Source organism: Anguilla anguilla, chromosome 6 (genome assembly GCF_013347855.1).
Source record: "Anguilla anguilla isolate fAngAng1 chromosome 6, fAngAng1.pri, whole genome shotgun sequence".
In the NCBI taxonomy this organism is placed as follows: domain Eukaryota; kingdom Metazoa; phylum Chordata; class Actinopteri; order Anguilliformes; family Anguillidae; genus Anguilla; species Anguilla anguilla.
In genome coordinates this window covers 42318386-42331930 of record NC_049206.1, presented here as the reverse complement: position 1 = coordinate 42331930, position 13545 = coordinate 42318386, and the positions used below count along the sequence as shown (strand labels likewise).

Sequence of the window (13545 nt, the reverse complement as noted above, 5' to 3'; positions counted from 1 at the left end):
GTTTAAAAAACGTATCTGTTTTTTGAAAGTTTGTATGGTTTTCGGAGTATATTCGAGTGGGAAGTAGATGCTAGTTGACCAAAAAACGTGATGTCCCTGTTTCTATAAATGAAATGGCTGTTACGGAGTTACCCCACCTACTAGTTGCTATAACAAACGACGTGCTTTTTGCTGTTACATGTTTAGAGAGTGTCATCGAAATAGAAAATGAGAGGCACCCAGGGAGGTCATGGAGAGGGCTTCAGATATGGAGATTAGGGACACTATATCGTGTTGAAAATCTACAGTACATGTAGTGTCCTTTTGGGGAAATCTTGGCGATTTTAAATGGTGTTTAATATTTATTAAATAAATATTAAATAAATTAATTTTACTCATCAATGTGTTTTAAGTTCATTCAGTGTTTAATGTTAAATGTGTTCAACGAGTTTGCTTGTTGTGTTGAAATAGCCTCATCTTCTGCATGCTCCAAGTGGTTAATTGAAAGGAAAAAGTTACCTGGTCCAAGGCATTTATAATAAACATACATCACATTGACTATTTGCTTTGTAAAAGTTTACCTGGGTGTTAAGAAACAAACAAAAGCAGCTTCCCTCATCTATTTGGACTTTACCACAACTCACGTCATGGTAAATTACAAAGTTCCTTGTACGTCAATGTTTACACAGTCTTTTTTCAGGATTATAGCCCCATGCTTCATAATCTAAGGATATGGCTGGTCTGACGTTACCATTGAAATGATTCCTTGATAAACATATTAGTATGTGCAACAAAAAGCTAGTGTACCCATATAAAAATGATTTATCAAGAACGGTGAGGAAGAACTTGACTGGCCTGCACAAAGTATTGACCTCTACCCCATCCAACACCTTTGGGATCAATTGGAAAGCCAGCTGCAAACCAGGCCTAATCGCCTGATCAGTGCCCGACCTTACTAATGCTCTTCAGGCTGAATGAAAGCAAATCCCTGCAGCAATGCTCCAAAATCTAGTATAAAGTCTTCCCAGAAGAGTGGACATTGTTATGGCAGCAAAGCGTGGACCAACTCAATAATTATTTAGGATGAATTGTTGGATGTCAGGTGTCCACACACTTTCAGGCATGTATTGTACATACTTATTAACCCAAAAATGCAAATTTTTCGTTTTACCAGCGCAAGCCTCCGAGTTGTTTTGTTAGTGTCTACAATAGCCCCACAAATCCTTAGTAAATATGGCCCAGGTCGTAAACAAAGAAGGTCAAAGCCCCTGTGCTTCTCAGTAGCGGGATCACGCCTGTGAATTCGTGCTGCAGAACAGTCTGCTGCAGATGCACTGGGACCCAGTCTATTTGTATGGAAACCAGAGTGTCATATTAATTGATTTCTGGAATATAAAATTTAGTGGGTGATAATTTGCCTGTGCCTATTATATATGTATTATATTTAGTGACACTCCATTGCCTACTGGTAAAAAAAAGTTTAAATGATGTGTATGCAAAATTTGTGTATGTAATGCATCCAGAATCCAGTGGTGGTCGCTGTTTACAGTAAAGTCTTCAGAGTATTTTGGATAGCCAAAACCTGACATGCTCAATTCTAAATCATATTATAACTAAATAAATAGGTAACTGATATGTACAATTGTAGTATTTCGCATGGTTTCAGAGGAATCTGGTTTGTATGTGCATTATTTTACTTACATTACTTTTTTTACGTACATTAGTTTATAATTTTGCAATAAATACACTGGATTCAAAATGGACCTACTAACATTTCAGTTTTACCTGTTATATTTTGCTTCTCAAAATGTGCCCAGAACAGGTAGTAGGCTATATTACAGAGAGGTAGCAGGGATGAGAGGAGGAAGAAAGGAAGACATTTAGATGGATAGTTCACTGAGGCCCCAAAATAGACAAGCTTTCAATGTCATTATGATTTAGATTTTTAATTAGAACTATCAGTCAGGGAATGTTGTGTGCACATTTTCCTGAAGAATGCAATGCAGTAATTATATAATGAGGCAAATATTGGGTGCCGGAATAACAGTTGAATCAGTATGGCCTCTGATACACCGTTTAGGTAGGCAAACAGGTTTGACTCATCTGACGTCAGGATTGAAAAGCTGTAAAATCTCGCCTCGATTTTTTCCGGTTGCGGTAAGTGCCTGTCCGTAATCCAAGTTCAGGAAAGCTGAGGCTGATGGGCGTTTGTGCTCAGGAGTTCTGAGCTGCAGTGCACTATGCCGATCGGGTGTCTGCGCTGTAAATGGTGCGTCAGGGTGAGCCTGGGACCACCAGGCTCCCCCAGGAGCTAAGGAGGGGTTGAACCGGCCCAGGTCAGAAACGAAGCTGGTCAATGCCACCGTGCTGCTCAGTAGTGGGATTGCAACTGTGAATAGGTGCTGCAGTGCAATACAGAGGGACCCAGTCTTTTTTTATTTTATTTTTTTGCTATGAACTATTTTGTAATCAGATTTATTGTTGCTGGAAGCACCCAAATAAAACGGAAAGAAATTGGACTCTGGAGTTCCTCAGATATTCTGCAGTTTATATTTTGAGTAACATAGTCATTTTCTGAATGACATGCACATGAACTACTGTTCAGACATACAATGCACTGGTTTTCAGGTATTAAGTAACCCCTTTTCCATCTGACTGGCTTTCTCTAAAGGTTTCACTTGTGTACTTAGTCAAAGAAGCCAGCAAGAGTCACTCTCTACACCAAGTTGTAAGGACGATTGTGGACAATGGCTTGTGTGGGACATGGCTTATCTTGTTTTGTGCTACCAGACAGAAATACCATGCACATGCTTGTATATTTGAAATAAGCTGATGTCTGTTAGTAATATAAGAAGTGATGTGACCTTTTGGGGGTTAGTGGGTGAGAGTAAGGGCATATTTCTTGTTATCACACTGTTTTTTTGTGGAAAAAGGTGAAATATCTTGAAATAATATACAGGTTGCCTTGGATGACCATGTCTGCAAAAGAAATATTAATATAATGAACAAACGTATGTGATGGTATTTTTTTTTGTAATTTTGATTTCCAGTTATTTATTTTTACACATGTGCTTGTAGAATTACATATGTTTCTGACAAGATTTCCATTGCATCATCGTACACATCCAGCTGTATAGTCTCGTACAGAAAAAGTGATTTTCCACCTGCCACATCCTGTTATGTTTTCTGCAAGACAGAGGATCAAATATGATAATTATGTCATGGTAAACAGGATCAGTTTATTCATTGCAACCAGGCACACTGCGCTGACGCACAACGGAACATCAGCTCAACTGGAAGAACAAACACCAACAGAGTTTTGAACCCTGCCTGTTGCTACCACTGTGCTGTACCAACAGTCTCTTCGGAGGACATAAAATGAGTATGTCTGAATATCTCCAATATTTAAAGAAGTGGTTGTTTAATTTCTTACGGCTTGTGTTAAACAGCTTACAGGGAACTGCACTAACATTTTTTCCGAGGAGCACATGTGCTCCTTTGTTAAAATATATAAAACGAATACATTCCAGTGAGTAGATGCGCTCTTAAATTATTTTTTTCAGTTAGCAGCACACATCAATTTTCAAGAGCAAATACTCCTAAAATGTCAGCACTGTAGAGCACTGGTTTACAGTTAACATCAGCTACTATCTTTGGATTTCACATGTGAAGTTCAGGGCTTTTTTTGCTGAGCAGCACCTCTATATTTGGAGTAGTATCGTTACAGTAAGTGCTACTCACTTGCTTTGCCTTTGGGGTGATATGAGGATTGAAGACTATAGAGAATCATCCAGGGATGCACAGCTTGTCTGAAATGAGTAGCATCTACCAAGGGACAGTACTGTTTCACAGTGACGGGACAGTGAGGTGACATGCACCCCAAAATGAGTGGAGATATGAAATTCTACCAATAGCTCACTGATTTGGACCATTGTGGGGTTTTGCTGTGCAAAGAAATGAACATTAATTAGTTCATACATACCAGTGATTGACAGTGTGTCATGGCTCTGCCAACTATGAATAATGCAGCCATACATTCCCATCACTATGCTTTCACCTTCAGAAAACTTCAAATCCTAGACATATGCTTCTCATTGTGAAACAATATGACATATTTAAGTTAAGTGAAATGTGCCATCATAAATGACTGAATGACTATTGGCTTAAAATGCATTTAGACATAGTGGACTTACAAGAGATTGTGATTTTCGCTGAATCTATCCTTCTACGTGTTCCTGTCACCACTCCTGACCTGGTGTTGTTTGTGAATGTAAAATATTTTTCCGTGAAAATAAGAGGTTCTCTGGTAGTCCTCTCATCTCAAATACGCATTTCCATTGAAAAATGTAAAACCACCCACTCCAATTTTATCGGAGGGTAGAAACTGAAAGGGACTTTCTTTACAGGGGTTTTTGGCAGAAATGTCATTCAGCCAAATGTGGACTGGACCTAATGTTACTAACTATCATTGCTCCATCAATCTTTGTCTCTGCAGCTTTGGTTTAATCTTGGTAAACAGAGCCGTCAAAACCAAATTCAGCTTGCATAAAATATCTGCCTCCTTCCCTCAGGCAAATTGTCAGATCTAAAATTGTCTTTATTGACAGCACACGTGTTTGTGTGTGGTCGGGCTGTGCTACCAGGCAGAATTCAGTTTTTTTCTGATGGGCGCACAAGGACATCTTGGTCCAATGCCACTGAACGCCAACTCACAGAACATTCAAGATGATAACAACAACTCTGAACCACAACAACAACAGAGCAAGCATGAATAGCAGTCCTTCTTTATGAAGCTAGCCTGTTTTACAACACTGTAGCATATCATTTTCCTTACCATGCAGCTTTATTTAAAGGCATATTAGAAGCTATATTTTATACCACAGTCTATTTAAATACATCATAGTGACTCATTTTTTGTGACTTCATTAACTCAGCAAATCCATTGCATTTAGACATTCAGAAGGTTATTTATAAGTTTATTTTAGTCTACAAACTTGCCCCTCCGTTGGAACCTTTCAGTTTTGTGTCCTGGGACAAAATGGCTGCCAGAAATCACCCAATTGTTGCTATTTTCCCCTCTTCTCTATGAAGTGCCTCATAAATGACATCTCTTAATATGTATCCAGTGTGCCCAGTGACCTAGAATCAGAAATGTTCTTGTGCTGTGGCAGGGTGCCGGTGTCTCAGTCACTTGCTTTAAATGTTAGTTGTGGGATCCTGGATGCCCCATTGAGATGTAGCTTGTATGGTAAATGACACTGCTGAGTTTTTGATGGGGAAGTTGCGACCGCTTGGTTCCCCCCTGCCCCTGCGATCGACTGACTTCATCTGCCTTGTTCTTGGCAGATACCACCCATGTCTGACATTACTCTGTTTAAAGGTCAGAGGATCATGTCCCTCACGACTGACACATCTGTAGAAAATATCCGGTTTTATGGCTGTGTATCTGGAATCCTTGGGCCCTGTGCTATTTTATCCCGAGAGCACTGATTAATGAAATGCTGGTAGATAGATACCAAGAAATATCACAGAAATACTGACTCTTGCATTCTTATTAGCCTATTATTTATTTTCATATGGCTGTATAGTAAATGATTATTATGCTAAATGATTATCTTCTCACTCTAACCCAAACAGAAGTTTCAAGCAACTCAAAATACTAAGTGTATTTTTGTGACGAGTTTCCACCCATGTGACTTCCAGTTGGGTGACACTTCTTGTGTGTTTACCAGAAACCACATCAGACGCTGTGAATTAAATAGAGATAAAAACTCACAAAGCTTGTTATGCATGCATGTGTGTGTGCAAGAGAGAAAGAGAGAGAGGGAGTGAGAGAGAGGGAAAGAGAGAGGCGGTGACAGAGAATTATTACTCACTAAGTACACGGCCAAGCTGAGCTCAGTGTGCACACGCGCACGCACACACACGTACACACACACACACACACACACACATACACACACACACATGCACACACACACACACACACACACACACGCACTCACACGCAAAGGACGCAGAAGTGAAGAGCCCCGAGGGGTTTTAGGCGACGCTGCTGGCGATGGCTCAGGGTTGTGACAGCAACGAAAGAAGGTACTCCAAGTCCCCGTCGCCGGGCAACAAGCAGGTAATAAACCCTCTCTTTCCTCTCTCAGCCAATGCAAGCTGAGAATGCTCTCAGGATGACAGCCGCGCTGCAGGCTACCGACAGGTTGTTTCCAGGACTACAGGATGGCCGTGTTCAAACTGAACACCTTTCTGCAACACGTGAAATAGTTTTTTTTTAAAATAAACGTTACAATGATGTTCCCTCAGGCTTGTGGGAAATGACTGGTGTTGTTCCTCAGTTCTTCGCTCTTTTTCACTCTGGGCGTCGCACCTGAAGGGATATCACAGTTTGGGTTCTCTGTAGGGTCACAGAGCTCCAGATCATAACGCACATGAGGTGCTTAGAAAGTGGCAGGAGGGTAGAGGACTCTGCACAGCTTATCAAGAGCACAGCTTGCCTGAGATGTTGTACAAACCACAGGCCATCTGGCCCAGATCAGTGAAAACTGGAAGGTAGCAGGCTATGATGCCCGTGGAGTCAGATATTGAGTAGGGATGATTATTATTATTGGTCTGGATGAAATTTTCCTGTGCAGTATAAAATGAGTAGTTTTGTAAACACTTATACTGAAGGTTGGCAGCAACTGGTCAGCTATGAACAGGGAAGGTTAATAAGTTACTTTTATGTGATAATCTTTCTAAATCTGTTTTTGATTACTTACTTTGCATAATTAACATTCTTGGAAATGAAGGTGAAAATTAACCTACCATAATTGCTTTTTTTATTTTTTTACTTCATTACAAGTTACAGCCATAGTTTTGTTCACTTAATGTGAAGTCCATTTAGCCATCTAGTTATCTGTAATACTGTCTACCAATTGCCTGTTGTTAAACATTTGTTAAACTGTTAAACATTTTTGAGTAAGAAGGAATCAGCGACTGGTGGGTGGTCTCTGCTGGAATGGACCATACTGTCATTCATGATAAACAGAAACAGGTTCAAGGTTCATTATCATTTCGCTATGCCAAGGTGGCAATGCTTTCTGTCTCCAGAGTATTAGCAAATCACCACTGCTACTGCAGATTGTGAGTTGCTCTTCAAAGGGGACTGTTCTGTGACTGTTATCTTCAGCGGAGTTAATTTTCGATGTAACTGCCTGTTATAGTCATAATGCACATGGTGCATCATAGTACAGTAGAACGATGCCAAATCAAAGCAAAATGCTTTTTTTTTTTCAAAAGTTCACAGGTACTTCACTGGTTAGTGCTATCTAATTGAAAGGCTTATGACCTGTTACCTAAAGTACAATCATTATGATACCGTTCACATTGTGGTGTGTGTTTCTGGGGGGGGGGGGGGGGGGGGGGGGATTGTGCAGTGCATGATGGGGATAGGAGGTGAGTTCTGAGGAAGTTTTGGAACGGATGATGCTAACTGACAGCTGTTGACAGCCCTGAAGCATCAGCCGCTCCACCTTGCCCCAGAGGCATGTTGTGAAGGCTGGGTACATTGCAGGGACATTGTGGTTGTGAAGATCACGGCTGCAGCAGCTTTTGAATTCCACATTCATTCTCCTTAAGAATGCCGACACGGGCCCCTCCCTTCTGCTGGCTCCAGTGTAGTATATTTCTGAAATGCCTTTGCAAGCCACGGAGTGCATGCCGACTGCTCATAGAACTGCAGAGAGAGCTTCTGGAGCTTCTCGAGCTTCTCGTCAAAGTTATTTTGTCTGTCATGCCATTAATGAGAAATGGCACACTGTCTCATAAAATTACAGCCCAGAAGTTAGCTACCCTGTAAAACTTGGCAACAATTTGGCAGGATTTTTGTGATTCTGGGCACATTATTTGTTCAGGAAGTATTTTACAGGTACGACACGTTGCCAGCATAGGTGGATTAAGAGAACATTACTGGTGTATTACAGAGGCATTTTGGGACCTTCCAGGGAACGTTACTGCAACAGAGAACACAGCTGCATTTCAGGGTCATTTAAAGTAAAAGGTAAATTGACAGGTATAAAAGAAATTGGATAATACAGCAGCGGGATGTAAATGCATATAAATTACAGAATACTCCAGTGACTGTGTTGGTTGAGAAGGGCATTAATGTGTGTGAGGTGAATATTAACACAATACAAATGGTGCTGATCACACTGTGAATCTCACCACTCACCACTGATTCCTCGCAGGCGCTGAGCATGTCAGTGAGGGAGGGCTGGATTTAGTGGTGCCTCCAGGAGCTGACAATGATACATTAGCAGAGAGCTGTGGGCAGTAAGGAAAACATGGGCTGCTCTGATGAACCAGCATTGCCGGAGGATGATATAACACTGGATACTGACTTATGTGAAACATCTTTGTAGCCCATCTTGGTTTCTGCTTGTCCTTTGCAGGGGCTCTAGTGATGCATTTCAGATGCATTCTGTGCATTAGAGCACTATACTATATATCTATATAAAATATCACTATAGATCTATATAAAATCCTGTCTTTTTCCTAAAATAGTAGGGCCCTGTAGATAATGACCCCTAACCGTTGATGTCACCAGGATCCTTCAGATGATGTGAAGAAGGTGCTGAGGAGGGAGAAGAACCGCATCGCAGCCCAGAAGAGCAGGATGAGGCAGATGCAGAAGGCCGACAGCCTGCACCTGGTGAGGCGCGCACCCACCCCCTTATTTCACAGCCAGCAAGATAGGTTGAGGACATGCAGGCCGCAAGGCCCCACTGGCCTAAGTAATAAGCGCAGTGACACAGCCAGGTATAGCCTATCCACAGGGGTCCACAGAGACTTAAGAGCTCAGATCCAGCTTATTTTGCTGGGCCACCCTTAACTGCCTGTCTGTCTGTCAATGTAATTCTCAGCAGTTTTTAAGTTCAAAATGATAAATGATTGAGTTGAGAAAAACCGTAACTGATATGGATCCATTTGATTAACTTGAACGCATGGTCAGTGCTGTCAAGTCAAAAAGATATTTCCTGCCCTAACAGTCTCTCGAAACACCCACTACTAGTTGTCAACCAGGTTGGGGGGTTCAGATGGACTGAACTGGGGGCTGATGTTGGTACTGGTGCCCAGTTTCCCGGTACTCACCCTGCAAGAGTCAGATAAGCATAAACACAAGTTTCTCGCACTGTTCACTGTGACTGATTGCATCTGCAGTACATTTTACAAGTATCCCAAAAAACAGCCTTTGATTTATTCATCATTGGCTTGTCAAAATAAAGAGCTGAAGGTGGAACCAACTGTCCTCTACCAAGTTAGAAAAAAAATCGGACAATCTGTGAACTCCTGGCTCACTGATGATGTTGCTGGTTATGAATTAATCTCTGCCAACAGGCTTGTCTAGTACTGACCCTTGTATTCAGTCAAACCTGCCAACATATGGGAAAATTCTAATCCTACTACGGTAAAAAGAAAACAACATCTCCCCTCAGAAGTATTTCACAAGGTGACTTTATTCTCTTACAAAGGCTTAGTGGATTTGCTTAAATCTGGGCCATAATACAGACTTTACTTGGGCTGTATGCTTGAATGGCAGTTTTTTTTAAGATGACTTTAAGATGACTTGGCTCTTTTCATTGAATCCAGGGGCCTGTTGTAAGACACCTGAAGCCCAAAGGCAGCTTCTTTGTCAGATGTGCCAGTCATTTGGCTTACATTAAAGATGTCTGAACCAGCCCCTTTAACATAACCAACCAAGCTTAGCAGAACGTGCCCCTGGGCTGATCCGTGCTATGCTAAGACTGTGAGGGACCATGTGGGTCTGTGTCATCCCCATGGCTTCTGTCGTGCTGGGCACTTGGAACAGCCTTCCCCATGCTTACAGCTGACTTTGGCACTGGTTTTCAAATCGTGAGCACCAGTCCCTTCTGGGCAAAATGTGACATGCTGCATCATTAGCTAGCATGCTAATCCAAAGGCACGCTTCGAAAACGCAACTCTTAGCCAGTACCCACTTCTACCTGAAATGTAATTTGAGATATTTAAAAAAAAATTCAATAAAACTTTATAGCTTTGTGAGTTAAGTGAACACTTTGTGTTATGTAGTGATGATTCCATTGGAAAATACATATCACTGTCAGTGATGTCACAACCGACAACTCGGAGGACCGGGGGCCCCCCATCTCTACATATTGCATGACTTTCAAGAATCTTCCACCCACACTTATCGGTGAGGGTCCACTCAAGCAGCGCCAGAGCGAGCCTCAAATGAGAGTGGAGAGCATGAGTGCTTAATGTGTGCTGTGGTTTCGGTCTCTGCACTATGCCGTGATAAACAGGAAGCTCAAATTTCCCTCTGGGTGACACACTTCCTGTCAGAGCAGTTTTACTTGTTCAGGTTATTTTTTTTTCTACAATGAAAATGAGCTGTGGCATGGTAGTAGGCGGAAGGGGGGCAAGAGTCAAACATTTCTGGTAAGGGGTGTACCACGAACAAGCCAGGACCACAGACTGTAGAACAAAAATATGGACAAAGTGACTGTGATGTTACCCACTGACTTTCCATGGGCTTGTAAAAAGTGTTTTGTAACAGCGCAAGTGCAGTTTTCTTGCCACCATGTAGTACAAATTGGAGCCAGAGACTGTGCAGTACGGAAAAGGGGGGACCCTTATGTGCCTTACATGACCCAGTCTGGATCATCCACCAAGCAAGTGAGATACCGGCCCCCACCAGTAATGTGCAGTGACTTGGTTGTGATGCAAAATGTCCCTGATTCATCCACAAACTATTAAATAGTGTCCAAATTACACAATATTTCAATAAACTGGAACATTGGGCAACATTAGACAAAGAAAAATACCTATTGTGACTACATATTTTTGCAGGGGAAAATAATTGACTTTGTATTTTGACTGTGTTAGTATCATTGACTAATATTGAAACAGGTTGCTGAAAGACCTATACTGGAGCCAACTGCACTGGCGCTAGTAAGCAAAGTTTTTTTTAACAAAACCAGTAAGTAAGCTTCAAAACAAAGCCTGTTTTTGGCCACTTGGCTAGGGTAACCTTGGGTTGTGGGGGTGGGGGGTACCTTGATGACAGTGAGCCTGGTGGTGACATATCCATCCCCAGAGAAACTGACTCTCTGTTTCCCCCAGTCATCAAGCACACCTTTGAAAGGCCACAACAATAGGCACCAACACACCTCAATCACATGATCTTTGTTTGCCGTTAGCGAAAGCGAATGCTTTGTCTCCATACACGTATGCAAATGAGGGGTAGAATGGTTGAGAAAGCCCCTGGTCATTTTAGAAGTTTTGTTTCACACACATAGATGGCCTATTTCATATCTACTATGAAATTCCTGTTAATTCTAACAAACCTAGCCCTGTCTTTTAAGGAGAGCGAGAACTTGGAGAAAGAGAATGCAGCCCTGAGGAAAGAAGTGAAGAGGCTCTCAGAAGAAGCCAAGTACCTGACGACCGTGCTTAGCAACCATGAACCTCAGTGCCCTGGCCTGGGGCCCCAGTCCTCCAACATCCTCTACACCCCCCACCACGGGGTCTACCACCAGTCGCACATGACCTCTCCACGCTATCAACACTGACCACCAGAGAGGGAAAAGAGTGCTGGAGCATCTCCTTGTCAGTACCGGTTATGCAAATGCTTTTGACTGAAGCGAGCTGCTATCTTTGAAGAATCCTTGACTAAAGGTGACCAAGTTCATAAACTGATGACCACATCTGAGTGTGAAATGTCAAAATGACATGTTGCTTGACTGTTGGGCAGTTCAGTTCTGATGGTAAATATAACACATATTTGTACAGTTGTAGAAGAGCAGATGGACAACTTATCCAACTGGAAAGATCCTTACAGCAAAATTTCCTGTATGATTCTGGGTCTGCATTTTCCCAGCCATGTGCATTTTCTTTTGTGCTCATTTTCCTTGTTTTTGAATGTACATAATATACTTTATAAATGAATGGTATTTCTGTCCGTAAATGAATTTCAGAATGTCAAATGTGAAAATGAAATTTGGATTTTGTATTTGTCAATTTGTCTGATATTTCTCATCTGACATGGTATATTTTAGATTGAAAGTGTCAGACTTAAATAACATTTCTTTCTTAAAATACTTCCCTATGAATTATATTTTTTGTTATACTTAATGTCTTAATGTCAAGCATTTTGACTCAAAATATTTTATTTATTTTAATAGTGGTCCTTTGGGAGTTATGAGAGCTGAATTTAAAGTGTTGGTTACCTGTGAGATGACTCATTTCTAGTGTACCTTTTCTTTTATTGTTTCAAATGTTTTATTTTACTGAATAGTGCTTACCATATTATTTTTACACTTTATCAAATTTACAGTGTGGATACAATTTGTATGGCTAAGTTCATCGTGCAAGGCTACATTCATTGTAAAAGAATAATGATGGGGGAATTTGAGATATAACAAAATACCTCAGGATTAAGCACAAATTAATGACAATTTAGATTTGTGTAAACAACGTTTTCCAGAAAGTGAGCAAAATCACTATTTTGGAATTTAAAGAAAGTAAACAGTATGACCTCCAACATATAATATTTATTTGTTGAGGTTATCAATGCCATGTGAGAATAAAACACCAGCATAAGAGTGGGTAAACCCTTTAAGATATCAGCAAAGGAGTTGGCAATCCCTTTTCAGGAGTGACACAGTACCAACAAATGTTGTGCTTTTTTCTTCATTGTGACTGCGCAGTCAGAAGGAACTATTATTGTTGCAAAACTCTTGTTTAGTTTTTTAGTTTAATCCCCCAGCAAATGTACCAGTCACTTTGGCAAAAGTGTGCCAGATAGCCATGGCCAACTTATCACTGTCCTACCAACACTATGATGGTACGGTCATTCCATCTGATCGAGCCATCCAAAGCTTTTTGAAGACAATACTGTGATACTATGGCATCCACTTCAGTCCTGCAAGATTTAGAAACACTGATCCTGAAGACTTATTAACTATATTTCAGTGATGAGCAATAGAAAAAGTGTTTTCAATGTCTCACCCAATCAATGGGTCCAAACTAATGATTTATATTTCAATTGGCTCAAAGTACAGAACCCAGATGTCGCTCACCAGTTGTTGATCGTAGGTAAATGGCAACACTGGTCCACCAAGAGGGGATGTTTTCATGTAACTGGGAACTGGTTTTCAATACCTTATTCTGCTAAATATCATAGATTTCTGAACGTATTTTCATTGCCATTATAATAATGAAGATGCTTCATTGTCCCTCCACCTTGATATTTTGATTGTTATAACGTGACTTATTGAATGTAGTGATGTTGTTACAATTTGGCACCACCGATTGATTGTGCTGTACTCTTGGAAATAAAGTCATACAATGTTTATTTTGTTTCTATGCCTTTAGTGACCGATGCCTAATCCGCGTGCCAGCCTGAGGTGTTAGTTGTAACTCAGTCAGCTTCCAAATTAACCATTTGCTACAGCAAGTCTGTAACCCAGACCTTCTTTCTTGAATCCCCAATTTTGCCTACCGCAGCAGGCGTCCGACGAGCCGGGAACTCGCAAA

The 13545-nt window shown here is 41.1% G+C and overlaps 1 protein-coding gene across 1 annotated transcript; it reads left to right on the top strand.

Annotated features, from left to right (window-relative positions):
• The first annotated feature begins 5178 nt into the window (after positions 1–5178).
• LOC118229272 (basic leucine zipper transcriptional factor ATF-like) lies at positions 5179–13363 on the top strand. Its single transcript, XM_035421112.1, has 3 exons — positions 5179–6106; positions 8576–8680; positions 11373–13363. The coding sequence occupies exons 1-3, from the start codon at positions 6041–6043 to the stop codon at positions 11577–11579; spliced, it is 378 nt and encodes a 125-aa protein (XP_035277003.1). The 5' UTR covers positions 5179–6040; the 3' UTR covers positions 11580–13363.
• Positions 13364–13545: the final 182 nt, after the last annotated feature.